The following is a 15,364-nucleotide window of genomic DNA, read 5'->3' on the forward strand; positions in this document are numbered from 1 at the left end:
AGTTGATAACTTTTTAAAATTGTAAAGCTGTTTAACTTTCTCAATTTATTGCTTCATTTTGAATGGAGCATTTCAGCTTTAACCAAAGGTGATTCTGGTCAGATGACAATCAGCATTAGGGTACTGTGATAGCATTCCAGTTTTAAAACACAGCTCAAGCTCTTGTAAGCATTTCTGCTGGCTCATGTATACAGAGATGTTCTGTGCCTGAAGACTTTCCAGAGAACACGTGCCATCGGCATTAGTTACCCTGTGTCAGTTGCTGGAAGAGATGTTTCTCACAATAAGCTTTGTTGCTTTCAAGGAACATATAGCCCCCTTCTAGATGGACAGCACAACCAGCTACAAAGTTGTCTTCAACCAGTAGAAGAGAGGGAAAAAATATATATCTAAAATAAATAAATAAATAAATAAATAAATAAATAATAATAATAATAATAATAATAATAAAGTCAATGCAGAATCAGCTACTACTACTACCAGAAAAATAGAACATTGAAAGTACTTGTTACACCTATGCTAAAATCAATAGCAAAATACAGATAGCTACTAAAAACAATGGTGGTACATACAGAAGATATAACCAAAATATTGTAGAAAAAGTTTCTATTGTCTTTGCCAGGAACTTTCTTTTCCACTTCTCATTGTTTTTCTTCTCTTTTGACCTTTGCTTCTCCAAGTCATAAACAAAAGTTACCACCAAGAGCACAGAACTTAATATCCAACTTACCCACTGCTTATGCTCGACTGAACTTTCTTACATTATTCTACAAGCAATTGGAAATATGGTGGAATACTCTCTGAGTTCAAATACTAAATGTGTTTCTTTACCTCTTGCTTCTCAAAAAACTGAATTTTGCTTTTTGTTGTTGTTGTGTGTTTGTTTGTTTACAGCATCCTCTACCAAGACAACTTATGTCAGTTACAGCAATCAGGCAAACTAAGCAGGGATGAAATTCACTGGAAGAACTCCAGGATGGGATCTGACAAAGACTTTACCATCACCAGAATTCAGTCTTGGAATTATCAGTAGTCTACATTCAAATCAATAGTCAGTCTCCTAAAAGACAAGGATTAAACAAGAGGCAAAAGGCAAAAAGTGACAGGGGAAGGAAAAGTCCAGTTTTATACCATAGAGACAATGTCAAACCTCTGAACTGTTCGTTCACAAAAGGGAGTAAATCACAAAAGGAAAACAAATGTTAGCTTGTGAAAAAAAAAAAAAAGTGCTGTTGAATAAATCATGTCTGATGTTATATTTGTAAGTACTTTTTTGTGATTGTGACAATTTCCTTTCCTGTCCTACATTGTTCAACTTGTAAAAGAAGATGAGTTTGTTTCTTGTGATGGCTGACTGATTTAAGTCCTGGGTTATGCTAAAATAAATGCAATGATCAACGCATGCTAATTTTTATACAAAATAATTTATTTCTAATAATAAAGGAATGTTTTGCAAATGTTGAGACTTGTTTTGTTGCAGTTTTAAGGAAAAAAAGTCCTTACACTGTTGTCTATTGTTTGTTTAGAATGTGCAGTAAAGGTGGGTGTACAAATAAAATAATAATCATGGCATCAGAAGAATGAAGTGTAAACTCTAAGCATGTGTGTGTGTGTATGTATGTGTGCACATGTGCGTGTATATACGTGCATGCCTGCATGTGTGTGTGTGTGTATGCCCTGAAGTGTGTGAATTTATTTGTTAACTTTTTGTGACTATATTTTCTAGTGGAAGGATTTTTCCCCCTTCTCACCCTTAAAGTGAGGGTATGAAGTTTTATATGTTTGTAAAGTGAAGGAGTCCTGATGGTTATTATTTTGTATGATTGTATTACATTTTTGAACCTCAACTAATAGTTCTGATCCTTTTTATTTCTGGAACTTACAGTTTGTTAGACTGTATGACAGCTAGACTGGATTAAGCTGAAAGTCTATTCAGCCTAGTATCCTGTTTCTGACAGGGGAATGTAGCAGATGCTTATCTCAATAAAGGTGACATTGAAATAACAGGAGAGAAATCAATGGAAAATTTGGAAAGCAGTGACCCAGTGTGCTGTTGTCTTACTAACACTTAAAAATCAAAGAAACAGATGTCAAAAAAAAAATGTCACATCTTCTAACATATTGTGTTGAAAGATTCTGTGTGCTTTAGACTTTACCCAAAGAGAGAGAGAAACTCATATAGGTGTCTATCATGTTATTAAAGCCTTCCAAAGAAATTTAAAAGAGATTTAAAAAAATTCAACTATTACTGTACCTGTGATGTTCTTTACAACTTTTTCACTCCACACAGTACTTATCAGTACTCATCAGGCCAATGGGTCTTCATAATCAGTTGGCTCTTTCTCATGAGTTAGCCCAGATGGCTTCTTACGCTTTTTTCTGTCATAGGAGCTGTGGTTTTGAAACATATAGTAAAACAGCTGTCCAGAAGCTGAATTACATAGTTTAGTGAATGAACATTGAAGTATCTGAAACTGATATTCTTTCTGTTACAGTGTCAACATTTAAATGTCAGTGCAGCCAGCAAACTACATCTCAATGAATTTCCCTTTTCAAAATACTTTGACAAAGCATACTTACTTTTTCCCAGCATTCAAATTAAATTATTGACTGGAGAATGCCTTGGCATAGTGTGTTATAGTGTGGTACAGTGTGCTTGGTATGTGTGGTATAGTGCATGAAAAAATCTTTTTCCTTGCCTTTCCATGAGCACATCAGTCTCAAACCTGTGAACTAACATATGCTTGGTTTTAAGCATATGAATAAAAATCTAATGTACTGAAAATTATTTATATGTTCTAAATTAAACAAACCTAAAAAAAATAAAAATCATCAAAACCCTATTTGTTCTGTTTGGTTAGCTAATATTGAACCAAACTGAAATGTTTTGTGTAAATGAGTTGACTAGATCAATACTTTAACCAGATTCCCATGTCTAGGAGGAATTTCCTAAAACAGAGAAATAATATATATATATATACATATTATCTGAAAACTAGTGTTATGGCACAGTTCCTTTTAAAAGAAACCTTTGAAAAGTTTATTTTTCAATCCACAACAAAACAAGTTTCAAATAGTTTGTAACATCCATACATTATAATATATTCATAGCAGTATGAATCTGAGTAAAAATATTCACAAGAAATGCATTTAAAACACATTTCATATTAGCACGAACACATTAATAATAAACATAAACACACTTTACATAAACATAAAACGTAGTACGTTATATGACTATATTTCAGTTTCAGAGACATCTAAAGAAAACATTCTGAACAGATTTACCAAGACCAATACACGTTTGTTGATTGAACTGTAGAGTAAAAGTGGACTGTTATAAACATTATTTTGTGCATTTCCTGCCTTTCTGCTTAAACATAGACTATATGAAACCTTATCAGTCTCATTAGTATTAATGTAACTTATCAGAGAAATGGGCCCACGTTCGTCACATAATGAGCTGGGCGTATGCAAAATATAATGGAACAAAGTGACCTCAGAGAAAAAAGAATGGCTAGAAAGAAAGAAACAGAAAATTGTATTGTAGTTGAAGGAAAAAAATCTTATAATTTTGCAACATGGGTATAAAAAAGGATGAACTTTGGAAAAATTGCTTTCACTGTTCTTTATTTTTTATATTATGAGGTCCATTTTTATGAGAAGATTGGGGGAATTCAGTCAGCAATGGGACAAGAAATCCCTACAGTCTTGTTATTGTGTCTTTGAATACTCATGCAGCTGCTTCATTTTTCTTCTCTCTCTATGAAATAGCCATCACTTATTCTTTTTCTACAGAAAGCTCACTGCTTTTTAACAAACTCCATTTCCTGGTCTACCCCTTTATTTATTTTATCACATTGGAACTCATGAAGCTACAGTTAAACCATTATAAATATTTCCATTATGAATGGCATTAACACACACATTTTACAGGTTAAAATTTGTCATGCTTGTCTCAGTGCATATGCAAAAAATTGTAAGCATATATGTAGAGACAGATATGTTTCTCTTTTCAAGTTTTAAGTAAGTTAAAATGAAAAACTTGCAAGCAAAATGAAATCCTGAGGCAGATGTAATCAGAAGGTGGTAGAAATTTGAAAACAGATCTGACCAATGATCATGTTACAGTACATTCTAGCGACAGACAAAACAATTCAAAAATTCTCATTTATGTAGTATAGGAAAGAACCATGCAAAATATAAATTTCCAATATACACTTTTACATACCTTTTCATTGCCTTCCCCTCAAACTATGTTTTTAGGGCCTATTGACCTAATGTAAAAGAACATAAATAAATGTCATGAAGAACTTACCTTTAATTTAACAGATCTGTGATGAGACATCAAATTATTTATCATTAAAGTAAATGTTTTGTTTTTAAGCTGTTAGTGTTGAATAAACGGCTGTCAGGTAAAGCTACATTACTACGTATCAATTTTAAATTTTAATTGGCTTTTATAATCATTTATATTCCTTATTCATACCACTAACTCCAGCATGCAAATCACTTGTGTTTATAAAATATCTCTGGAACTTAGATTTTATGAATTAAATGGTGTTATGGGACTGCTAAGCTAGATCTTCTGTTGGCCTAACATTTACAGTCACAAGCCACTCTTAAATCATCTAATCTTCACTGTTATATGAACACTGTTATATGAAAATGTACAACAGCTAGAGCTTCAGAGGATCATTTGTAATCCCTCTAGAACAATTGCTTGTTGTGATGAAAAGAACCTAAGAGCCAAATCATTCAAAATGTCAAAATTTAGACAATGATAGATTACTACCATTGGGACGGACTGAAGTTAAACACCTTGGTACCTAAAAGTTTCCAGATCTTAAAACCTTTTATTTACAAACTAGGAATGGGCAAAGAATTCTTGAACTGATTTACAATCCTAGTTCTTCAAATTCTTAATGTCTGCCTTTACAAATATGAACTCTTCGCTATAGAAAAAAAAAAATACATACAGAACATGTTCTGGGTTGGTGCCTTTAGCTTGCAGAAAGGTGTAATTGTGAGACCTATGCTAATGGAAATTCCAACAGTGAAGGAATTCCAACATATTCAAGCTTGTGCACACTATTCTCTTTGGCAAGGATTTACTCTCTCCCACTTGACCATACACAGACCCAAAATATATATATCATGCCAAAGCCAACTGAAGTTCACAGTAATCTTTCAGAAAACTTAGCCATAGTCACACAGAGGGTCTAGATGATTCTACTTATTTCCAGTCCAGGCTGTAACCTGAAAACACCCAATAACTTAGAAATCAGATGGGCAATACACAACTGGGCAATGCATTACAATCTAACTTTTATCCGGGAGAAACTGCAACTGTTATAAATGAGGTGCTAGTGGCAAGACCAAAAGTTGTATGCCAAAAGCACAGTGACTGAGGTATTATAGTAGGCTAGCCTGTGGGGTATTGCTTATACAGGTTAGTAAGACAGTGTCTGAAAACCTGATTATCCAAGGTTCATTAAGCAGTTTTGGCTCCAGCATTTTCAGTCCACTCATTTTTCGCAGTAATGAATTAATAATAGCTGAGATCTTGAAGTTTAATAACTAAACTTTTTAATAGGCACAGTAATATTTTTTAATCCAGAAATTATATATATGTATATATATATATATAAACATATTTTATAGTCTCATGGTTGAGTTCTGATCATGGAAAAGCAGACTACTATTTTAAAATTACTATTACTGGTCAGTTATGTGTGAGTGTGCTGAAGCAACATAATCAAGACACACAAATCTATTTTAATGAGATCAAGAATAAGTCCTTAATGGTGTTTTGTGACTGCAGGATAGATCCAATGAGATCTGAATGACTATGTATCAGGTCAATAAACCAGAAATTAAACAGAATTTATAGGCAATACTTTAACTGTTCTGTAGAGAGAATAATGGGTCACTTTGTCAAAAATCCCCCCTTTCAAGAAATGCCAAAATAGCAATTTCCACAGCAGGGTTTTTAACTAATAGTACTAGCTCTCTTCCAATGAATAGATAATTTTCATTACAAACCAAAGGGGAAAAAACAAAAACAAAAACAAAAACAAAAAAAAACATTCCTAGCAGCTCCAGTTTCAAATGTGTTGTATCGGAATACTATTTCATTATTTATACCTCTACTGGAAGGGAGAAAAAGAGAGAATGGCAGATAAATTGTCTCTTTGCAGCCTCCTTTTGTCATGTTTTAGCTTTAAAAATGCACATGAATGATCCTGCATATTTCAACATTACATCAGCTATTAAATTAAATGATAGTTTATCATTATATTTTCAAATAGGTTGTATGCCATGAGGTATAATTAAGGAATTACATATAGGTCTATACATTCTGGTTAAATTTTAAAGAGTCAAATTCAATGACAGAAGATGCAAGTATTACTTTTACTGGTTTCAGTGATGTCTAATCCAATGCACCTTGGGCCCTATTGGTGTTTTAATTTCATATTTTACATGCATGTTTCATTTGCTGTGGATGATTACCTCCTACAAACTAATTATGAAATGGTCTTTTTATCAGAGAGAAGTAATTTCTTTGTGACTTTCTCCTGAAATTTCAGTAGCTAATAGGAGAGCAAAGTATATGTGTCACTAATCTTTATTATTTTTCCTGGAGGAAGAAATGGTTGTGATTAATGGGATACAGCAAATGCAAGAAGGAATAGATCTTATCTGTGGACTGCATCCTATAGTTCTGAATATATGTAAGTCATGTTGTCTCCTTTTTATTTCTTACTTGGCTTAAATTTACAATTCAGATCGTGGGAACTGCAAAACACATTTGGTGGAAATAATCTGTTGAGTCTATGCAATGAAAATAAATTGGCTGGTGTGAAAGACATATTTATCTGGCAATATTTTGGTTTTGATAATTTAAAGTAGATGGGACATCTTAATAATAATTCCATTAAATTTATTGTCAGGAAATGATTTACAGATTAGTAGTGCGTTATACTTGTTTCAGCAGTAGTCTTTTGAAGATTTTCAAAGTCTGTCTATAAAAGGTCACTGAAAAATTCTTTGTATGTTTCATGAATGTTAATAACTCCACATTTTTCCATCATACTGAAACACTGAACAAATGGGGAGCAATAGTTTTTCTTGTTTGGCATTATAGTATGACAGCAGGTGGTTAGCTCCCAGGGACTTACAATTTTCAATGGTATGACAGCAGGGAAGAGAAAAGAAAGAAGCAGTGTCCCCCAGAGCTAAAACAATGCTAGAAGTACTGTAAGATGCACAATATCCTGAATGGCAAATGAAACTTTTGTCTATATTACACAAATATAATGTCTCTCAGTGAAAGTAGAGCAATATGACATGCAGATAAATATAAACATGAGGGAAAAAAAAAAAAAAAGTAAGAGCAGTGACAGAACGATAGTACCTAAAACTTTAGGAGTTTTCACAGCAGGATACAATGTTGGAAATTTCCACTGTCAAAGAACTATGTCAGCTCTAAAGAGTCCATGCTGACCTCTGTCAAGGGCACATACCATCTCCAGACTCTGTGTTAATCTTACATACGCCAGAGAACTGCAGCAGGAAAACATGACAAAATAATTGATGGGAGCCATCAGAGCTAATGTTGGATGAGGTAGCAAATAAGAACATAGTCTCATTTTTCTTTGAAATCAAAGAAAGTATTATGATGGTTTCCAAGGAATACGCGCAATTTCTGCAAAGACCTGCAAATAAGAGCATTTTATTTATTTATAAGGTGTAGGCTGAAATAAAGGTTGCAACATGTACTTTGGTACTTCTACTGGTTGTCATCTACTTGAAATTCTGTAAGGCCTTTGACATGGTCCCACACGACATCCTAATGTCTAAATAGGGAAGATATGGATTTGAATCATGGACCATCTGGTGGATAAGGAATTGTCCTGATGACTGTACCCACAGTGTACTGGTCAATGGTTCTATGTCCAGGTGGAGGTCAGTGATGAGTGGTGTCCCTCACGGGTCAGTCTTGGGACTGATGCTTTTCAATATCTTCACCAGTGACATAGACGGTGGGATTGAGTGCATCCTCAGCATGTCTGCAGATGACACCAAGCTGAGTGGTGCAGTTATTACCAAGGAAGATGCCACTCAAAGGGATCTGGACAGGCTGGAGAAGTGGGACATGCTATTTTTACCAAAAGTAACTATATTACCAGCTCATCACTATAATAAATATGTTCAGCAGAAGATGTCTGATAACTCTGATTATTATCTATTAGAAGATTTTTTCTTTTTCTTTATTGGTCACAAGTAGAAAAAAGAAACATGCACCTAGAAACCCATACAATGGGAAATACAAACCCATACAATGGAAAAAGCATTACAAACTGAGTGTCCTGTTCCACAGCCACATCTAATATTTACAAAACTCCAAGAGCAACAACTTCATCTTGATCACCTAGAAAGCAAAACCTAATTTGTGTTGCCAGTATGAGCGCCCGTTTCATGAAGATAAGCCTTTGATAAGCCAAAATGTATTACTGCTGTGTAGAATGTTTCTACGAGATTGATACTGTAAAAAAAAAAAAAAAAAAAAAAAAAAAGCTATACACAATGCTAGTATCAAAGTCTTTTTTGCATCTTGTTTACCTGATATAGCATGTACTTATTTTCTGGAAGGTTATTCTACTTTCTAAGTTAGCTGAAGTGCCTTTACTGTCTTATAATCATTGACTGATGATATTAAATAAGAATGACCTTTCAGAAAGTAAACTATTTCTATTTCATGTACAAATTTTAATCTTTCTAGACCTGCTACAGTGTTGATGCATTTCCCAGTAAATATGTTTTGATGTATAGCTGATCACCTTCTTTCTACAATATTGTTTTTGGTTGTTCTTCTATGGTCTCTCTAGAGTATCGTATTTAAGTATTGACTTTGGTATCATGGAGAGAAATGGAGAAAATCTGTGGTAACAACAGTAAAATATACGGGGTAACAGCATGAAAAGTACTTCAGGGAAGTAAAACAACTTGAGGCAACATTTATGGTTGGAGAGAGAAACAATTGATTTCTTCTCAGAAACCAGAGTCAAATTTAGACAGTTTCCACAGGTTACTGCTGGTGGAAGTCTGTCTCAGTGGCTTACTGTTTTTTTCAGAAAAGGACTTAAGGACTGTATTAGTCTTGAATGATGCCCGTATTCTTTATATACATATATATATCATATATAATATTAATATATATATATGTATTAAATATATATTAATATATAATATTAATATTAATATTAATATTAATATTAATATATTATATATATTAATATATAATATTAATAAAAAACTTTAAAGGTCAGAGAAAGAGAAAGTTCACATTGGAGATGAATACTATATATTAAGCCACCAAACTTTTGTAGACTTGTCTGTTACAAGAATACAAAATGTTCACTGGAGATAAATCTGTCCATATATCTACAATCTCTTTGCATATCTCACATATTGCAGGCTGTAAACAATAAAACTCAATACTGTCTGCCTACTCTATTTAATTCAGATATGCAATTCTTACTGCACACGTAATTTAGAGATGTTACAGCTGCAAATATAGCTGTATACATATATACTGCCCCTGCTACACCCCATTTTTTATCACTGGTGACAGTCATTTCTAAAAACAACGTACTGTTTCTTTCTTCATTTCTATAGTTCATACACTTATCTGAAAATGCAGAAAAGTTGCAATCATTTTGATATACAGAGGTTATCATTCCTTGTGAGAATTTTCATCTGTTGCCATCCTCTCCAGTGTGACACTGAGCAAGGAATGACAGAAAGATTAGTTTTATATGAAATTCAGTGTATTTTTCACTGAATGATAGCTATGAAGTACACAATTTGCAAGATAAAATAACAAAAATGTGATTATTTCAAATGCCAGACTGATAGTACTTTATAAATTATTGCCTAAAACATTGAAAGTTTAGGACAGATGCCTTGCAAGTATGTTCTGGAGATACTTTCAGATGATGGTGTTTCAGAACCTATTTCTTCACTTAAGAAAAATGAACTGTTACTTCTAGAAACAAACCACATATAAAAACAGAAAAGTGAGAAACAACAACACTGGCAACAACAACATAAATATTACAGGTGAAAGAAAGGAATCATTTGTTTTCTCAGGAAGTGTGATTAATTCAGGCCATTTTATAGCTATGGATATTGCTTTGCCAAAGAGGCAGAAATGAGATAGTAGAGGTAATATGTTCACTAAAAGTAATCACAACATGTGTTGTGGTTGTTCTATGTACAGAGTGGTGTCATACATGCTTTAACTCTATAGTGTGGTACTACAACCTTCTCCGTGGATTTTATTTATTTATTAATTTTTGTCTTGAAAGGCTCACGTTTTATTCACATTACAATGCTTTGGGTAGCTTCATTAGAAATGGTCTCTTTTGGGGAAAATATACTACTCTGCACTAGTGTGGCCTCACCTTGTGTACTGTGTGCAGTTTGCACAACAGTATAAGAAAGATATAAAACTGTCAGAAAGTGTCCAAAGGAGGGAAAAAAAGATGGTAAAGGGTCAAGAGGGGAAGACATACAAGGAGCATCTGAGGTCACTTGGATAGCTCAGATAGCTCCTTGGAGAACAAGGAACTGAGGGGAGACCTCACTGTGGTCTACAACTTCCTCATAAGGGGGAGCTGAGACGTATGCACTGATCTACAGATACCTTAAAGGAGGCTGTAGTGAGGTGGGGGTTGGCCTGTTCTCCCACGTGCCTGGTGACAGGACGAGGGGGAATGGGCTAAAGTTGCGCCAGGGGAGTTTTAGGTTAGATGTTAGGAAGAACTTCTTTACTGAAAGGGTTGTTAGGCACTGGAACAGGCTGCCCAGGGAGGTGGTGGAGTCACCATCCCTGGAAGTCTTCAAAAGACGTTTAGATGTAGAGCTTAGGGATATGGTTTAGTGGGGACTGTTAGTGTTAGGTTAGAGGTTGGACTCGATGATCTTGAGGTCTCTTCCAACCTAGAAATTCTGTGATTCTGTGATTCTGTGATCTCTGCTGACCAGCGATAGGACCCAAGGTAAAAGTTTGAAGCTGCAACAAGGGAGGTTCAGACTGGATATCAGGAAAAGTTTTTCACCAAGAGGATGGTTGAGCACTGGAACAGGCTCCCCAAGAAAGTGGTCATGGCACCAAGCCTGCTGAAATTCATTTGGACCACATCATCAGACACTTGGTCTCATTGAAAGTATGTTTGAAAATACCTGCAAGGTTCTGACTGGGAGTTCCCAGTGAGACGAAAAAACTTTCCATATGACCAATCCCTTACACACTGCAAAGTAAAAATTGTTGATATGTTACCTAAGCACCCCTCCCACCCCAAAACAAAACAAACAAAAAAAAAAGATTTCTCTTTAATCTCTCCCAACTGAAATTAGCAGCCTGAAAAGTTAAAATGATGAATTTACAATCTAGTCAATGTTTAATGGAAACGGGTAGGTGATACTATATGAGCAATTTGTATAGTAGTCCTCAAGTGTCAATAATCTCTTGTCAATATTGATGATATGGCTACACAGTTTCAACACACAGTTTGGGCAAAATGAGCTTGGTTTGTTTCTTCTCTTCATAACACATCTGTGCATTAGCAATCTCTGTGGATCATAAGTGTATATCTATAATTTTTGATAAACACAAATGATAAATCTTTATCATTTCCTACTGACTAGAAAGGGAACTTAGGTATTCACTTGAAGAGTTTTGTTAACTAGAAGCAATATAACACTGAAGTGCAAAATAATGGGCACTGAACCTTCCCAACACAGTATGTGAATAACAACGATACTTCTGTTTGTGTCAGCATTTCAGTCTCTAAACACGATTATTCTTTATGTCATTTTAACAAATAGGACCAAAAAGCAACTATATCAGTCTTTCCTAGCTATTAATTTCCTTATATTCTATATAGCAGAAATTAATAAAATCAAGTTGTGCAATTATCACATTTTAATATATTCTGAATAGTTTTGGGTTTTACAAATTCCTTGATAAGTTTTCATCTTTCACTTGACAGCTTTCCTTCAACAGAGCAATGTGATAAGATTCTATACTAGAATGGCATAGGTTTCTCCATTTGTTAAACTTTCATCACCACAGTACTGCTGTTATTTGTAGGGTTAGATGTGCATAGTAATTTGAATAAAATCAAAAGAAAGAAGAAAAAAAAAAGAAGCTAGATATCATAAGTTAAATGGATAACAAGTATGTAAAAAAGATAAAAAAGAGTAAAAAAAAAAAAAAGGAAGAATTACAGTAGCTGATATACATGTATAAGTAAATAGTAAAAAGGAAATACTGTCCTTAAGGTTGTCTATGCATATAATTTACTATGTTTTCTCCTTGTACATACAAAATCTAATAATTCATGTATCACCTTGAAAAAAAGGTGATATCTCAAAAAGAATATAGTGTAATGTAGACGTTTGGGACACTTTTATTACAATATTAATTTAGATAGATAATCAATTTCTGACCTAAAATTTCTTATTTGTCTGTCTGTCTATTTAGAAGAACCTAAAATTGTCCAGGAGAGGCTGATTTATCTGTATCTGGCACTTATTAATAGACGTTTTCATAGCTTGTGCTTTGACGGTGTAAAACAAGAATATGCATCTCAGATCTGGAGGTGTTGTGGTGGTTCCGCTCGAATGGGCAGCCGAGCTCCACCACAACCACTCTCTCACTCCCCCTCCTCAAAGAGGAAGGGGGAAAAAATATGATGAAAAGGGCTCAAAGGTTGAGATAAGGACAAGGAGATCACGCAGTAATTATTGTGACGGGCAAAACAGACTCAGCATAGGGAGACAGTAAGATTTATTGCTTATTACTAACAAGCTAGAGAAGTGAGAAACAAAGGAAAGAAACCAAAAGCACCTTCCCCCCCCATCCACCCTCTTCCACTTCCTCCCCCCGAGCAGCACAGGGGAACGGGGGAATGGGGGTTATGGTCAGTCTACAGCACTTCTTCTCTGCCGCTCCTTCTCGGTCATTCTCATCCCCTGTGCTATGGGATACCACCCACAGGATGTAGTCCTTGATGAACTGATCTGGCACAGGCTTCCCACAGGCAGCAGCTCTTCCAAAACTGCTCCAGATATGGGTCCGTACCACGGGGTCCATCCCTCAGGAGAAAACTGCTCCAACCTGGCTCCCCCACGGGCAGCAGCTCCTGCCAGGTCACCTGCTCCTGCGTGGGCTCCTCTCCACAGGCCACAGGTCCGGGCTGGAATCTGCTCCGGCTGGGGTCTTCCACAGGCGGCAGCCTCCGTTGGTACAAGGCCACCTGCCCCACCGTGGTCTCCTCCACGGGCTGCAGCGTGGAACTCTGCTCCACCATGGTACTCCATGGGCTGCAGGGGGACATCCTGCTTCACCATGGTCCTCACCACAGGCCGCAGGGGACTTCTGCTCCAGCGCCTGGAGCACCTCTCCCCCTCCTTCTTCACTGACCTTGGTGCCTGCAAGACTGTTCCTTACTCCTCTCACTGTCCCAGCTTCTGTGTATCACAGCATTTTTCCCCTGTCTTAAATATGCTCTCACAGAGGCACAAAACAACATCGCTTATTGGCTCGGCTCTGGTCAGCAGTGGGGCCCTTACCAAACATGGGGCAGCTTCTAGATCCTTCTCACAGAAACCACCCCTATGGCTACCAAAGCCTTGCCACATAAACCCACTACAGGTGGATGCAATACTATCAGTCCAATAGATATGAAGCTTAGGGGCTGAATGCTTTTAATTCCATCAGAATTCTCTTTCAGAGTTTCAGTCCCCCCAGGGAGTCATCTAATGTAATCGTTTTTTGAATGGCTTCAGTGATTTTGCTTTAATGACAATGCCCAATGGGCTGCTCCACACATTTGTAATCTTTCCCATGAAAAAGTTCTTCCTGGCATCTGCTTGAAGTTTGCTTTTTTGCTTAGTTTTTAGTTTTTGTTTAGTTTTTAGTTTTTGTTTTGTTTATTTCTGGAAGGCAAAAAAAAAAATCATTTAAGACTTCAAATGTATCATGTGGTTCAGCATCATACTTTAAGCTGATGATATAATGCTTACAGTTTAATCTAGGAGCCAATATGACACTATTTGCTAATGTCTGTACATGTCTATCTACATATGATGTGTGGCCAATGGTGACTGTTCACTGTAATTTGTTGAGAAATATTCAATAGCTAGTAATGCATTTCCCGTAACGGAACTTGCTTTATCATTTAAGAGCAACCACGAGAATTAGATTCTCGTCACTATGAGGTTAATCCAAGATTTTCTGTGAGATGCCAGTACATTCTGAAATATTCTAGAAAGCTGAGGTCATCAAGTTCTCACTAAAATGCCCCAAAGCCTTCAAAATTAAATAGGAAGAGTCTAATTTCCAGATCACTAAATTATAATTGTGTAAAAAATAAACCTGGCTGTTGGAATACCTTGCCTGTCCCATGCAGTTCCTGGGCTGATATTTTCTGGGGAATATAGAAATGATCATAGAATGAATAGCTGAAAATAGGTGAAAACTGTAACTGTGTTGTGACTTGGGCACAGGGCCTGGTACTGTGTTGGTGCCACAAAACTGCTGCTAGTTTGCTAAAAACTGCTGCCACAAAGCAATTTGGGTGTTATAGTTCTGCACTCAGAGGGTCAGACTGAAAATCAAAATCAACTTCAACTAAAAAACTGTACAAACCAGCCTATAACTTGTTTTTAAATAGCTCTGAATAGAATGAAAGTCTTTGTTGGCTTCATCTCCTATTCTCTGCTTCAGGGTCTTAATCCTTACTTCAGCCTAGGGCTGCAGTTTCTCTCTAGTTCATCAGTCCTGAATAATACGCACAGGGAAAGGGGTGGAAGGAACTGGACTGTGCCAAATAGTGCCCCGTCTGCACTAAAAGGAAATTGAAAGCTGGTATTTGCTCTGTTGCAGTTGAAGTTATAGTTGTAGGACTTTCCACCTGAACTAGTTTGAAGAAGTTTAAAGTTAACGAGTTAATGAATCAGTTAATGAGCCATTGATTACCTGAAGTGAAAACGGACAGTAACAAGTTGAGGTATATGTGAATCTGTACAATAATGAAGCTAAATCAATCAATCAATCAATCTTGGGTCTATCCTTTGGCTTAGCCTGAGGACACCCTGCTGTATCATTGAATTCGTAGCCCCAGGGCTAGATATTCAGATTTCCAAACATTTGCCGGAATTCAAAAAATTGTGTTATCAGGAAAGCTGAAGAAGAATAGATCATAAACACTTGACAACCTCAGGAACAAGTAACAAAACATAGGTCTGGTGTCTTTGATGAAAAATGAACAAACAAACAAACAATAAACAA

At 35.8% G+C, this 15,364-nt stretch overlaps 1 protein-coding gene across 4 annotated transcripts in view; it reads left to right on the plus strand.

The window, feature by feature from the left end:
* Positions 1–6,871, plus strand: part of GRM8 (glutamate metabotropic receptor 8) — a 354,422-nt gene extending 347,551 nt beyond the window's left edge. For all 4 annotated transcript variants that reach the window (XM_038172100.2, XM_038172096.2, XM_038172110.2 and 1 more), the window contains exon 11: positions 895–6,871. Coding sequence is in view for 3 of the 4 variants with exons in the window: in XM_038172096.2 (XP_038028024.1) it covers positions 895–944 (50 nt within the window). In the remaining variant the exon portion in view is untranslated. The remainder of the gene's footprint in view (positions 1–894) is intronic.
* The last annotated feature ends 8,493 nt before the right edge of the window (positions 6,872–15,364 follow it).

Source organism: Anas platyrhynchos, chromosome 1, assembly GCF_047663525.1.
Source record: "Anas platyrhynchos isolate ZD024472 breed Pekin duck chromosome 1, IASCAAS_PekinDuck_T2T, whole genome shotgun sequence".
NCBI classification, from domain to species: Eukaryota; Metazoa; Chordata; class Aves; order Anseriformes; family Anatidae; genus Anas; species Anas platyrhynchos.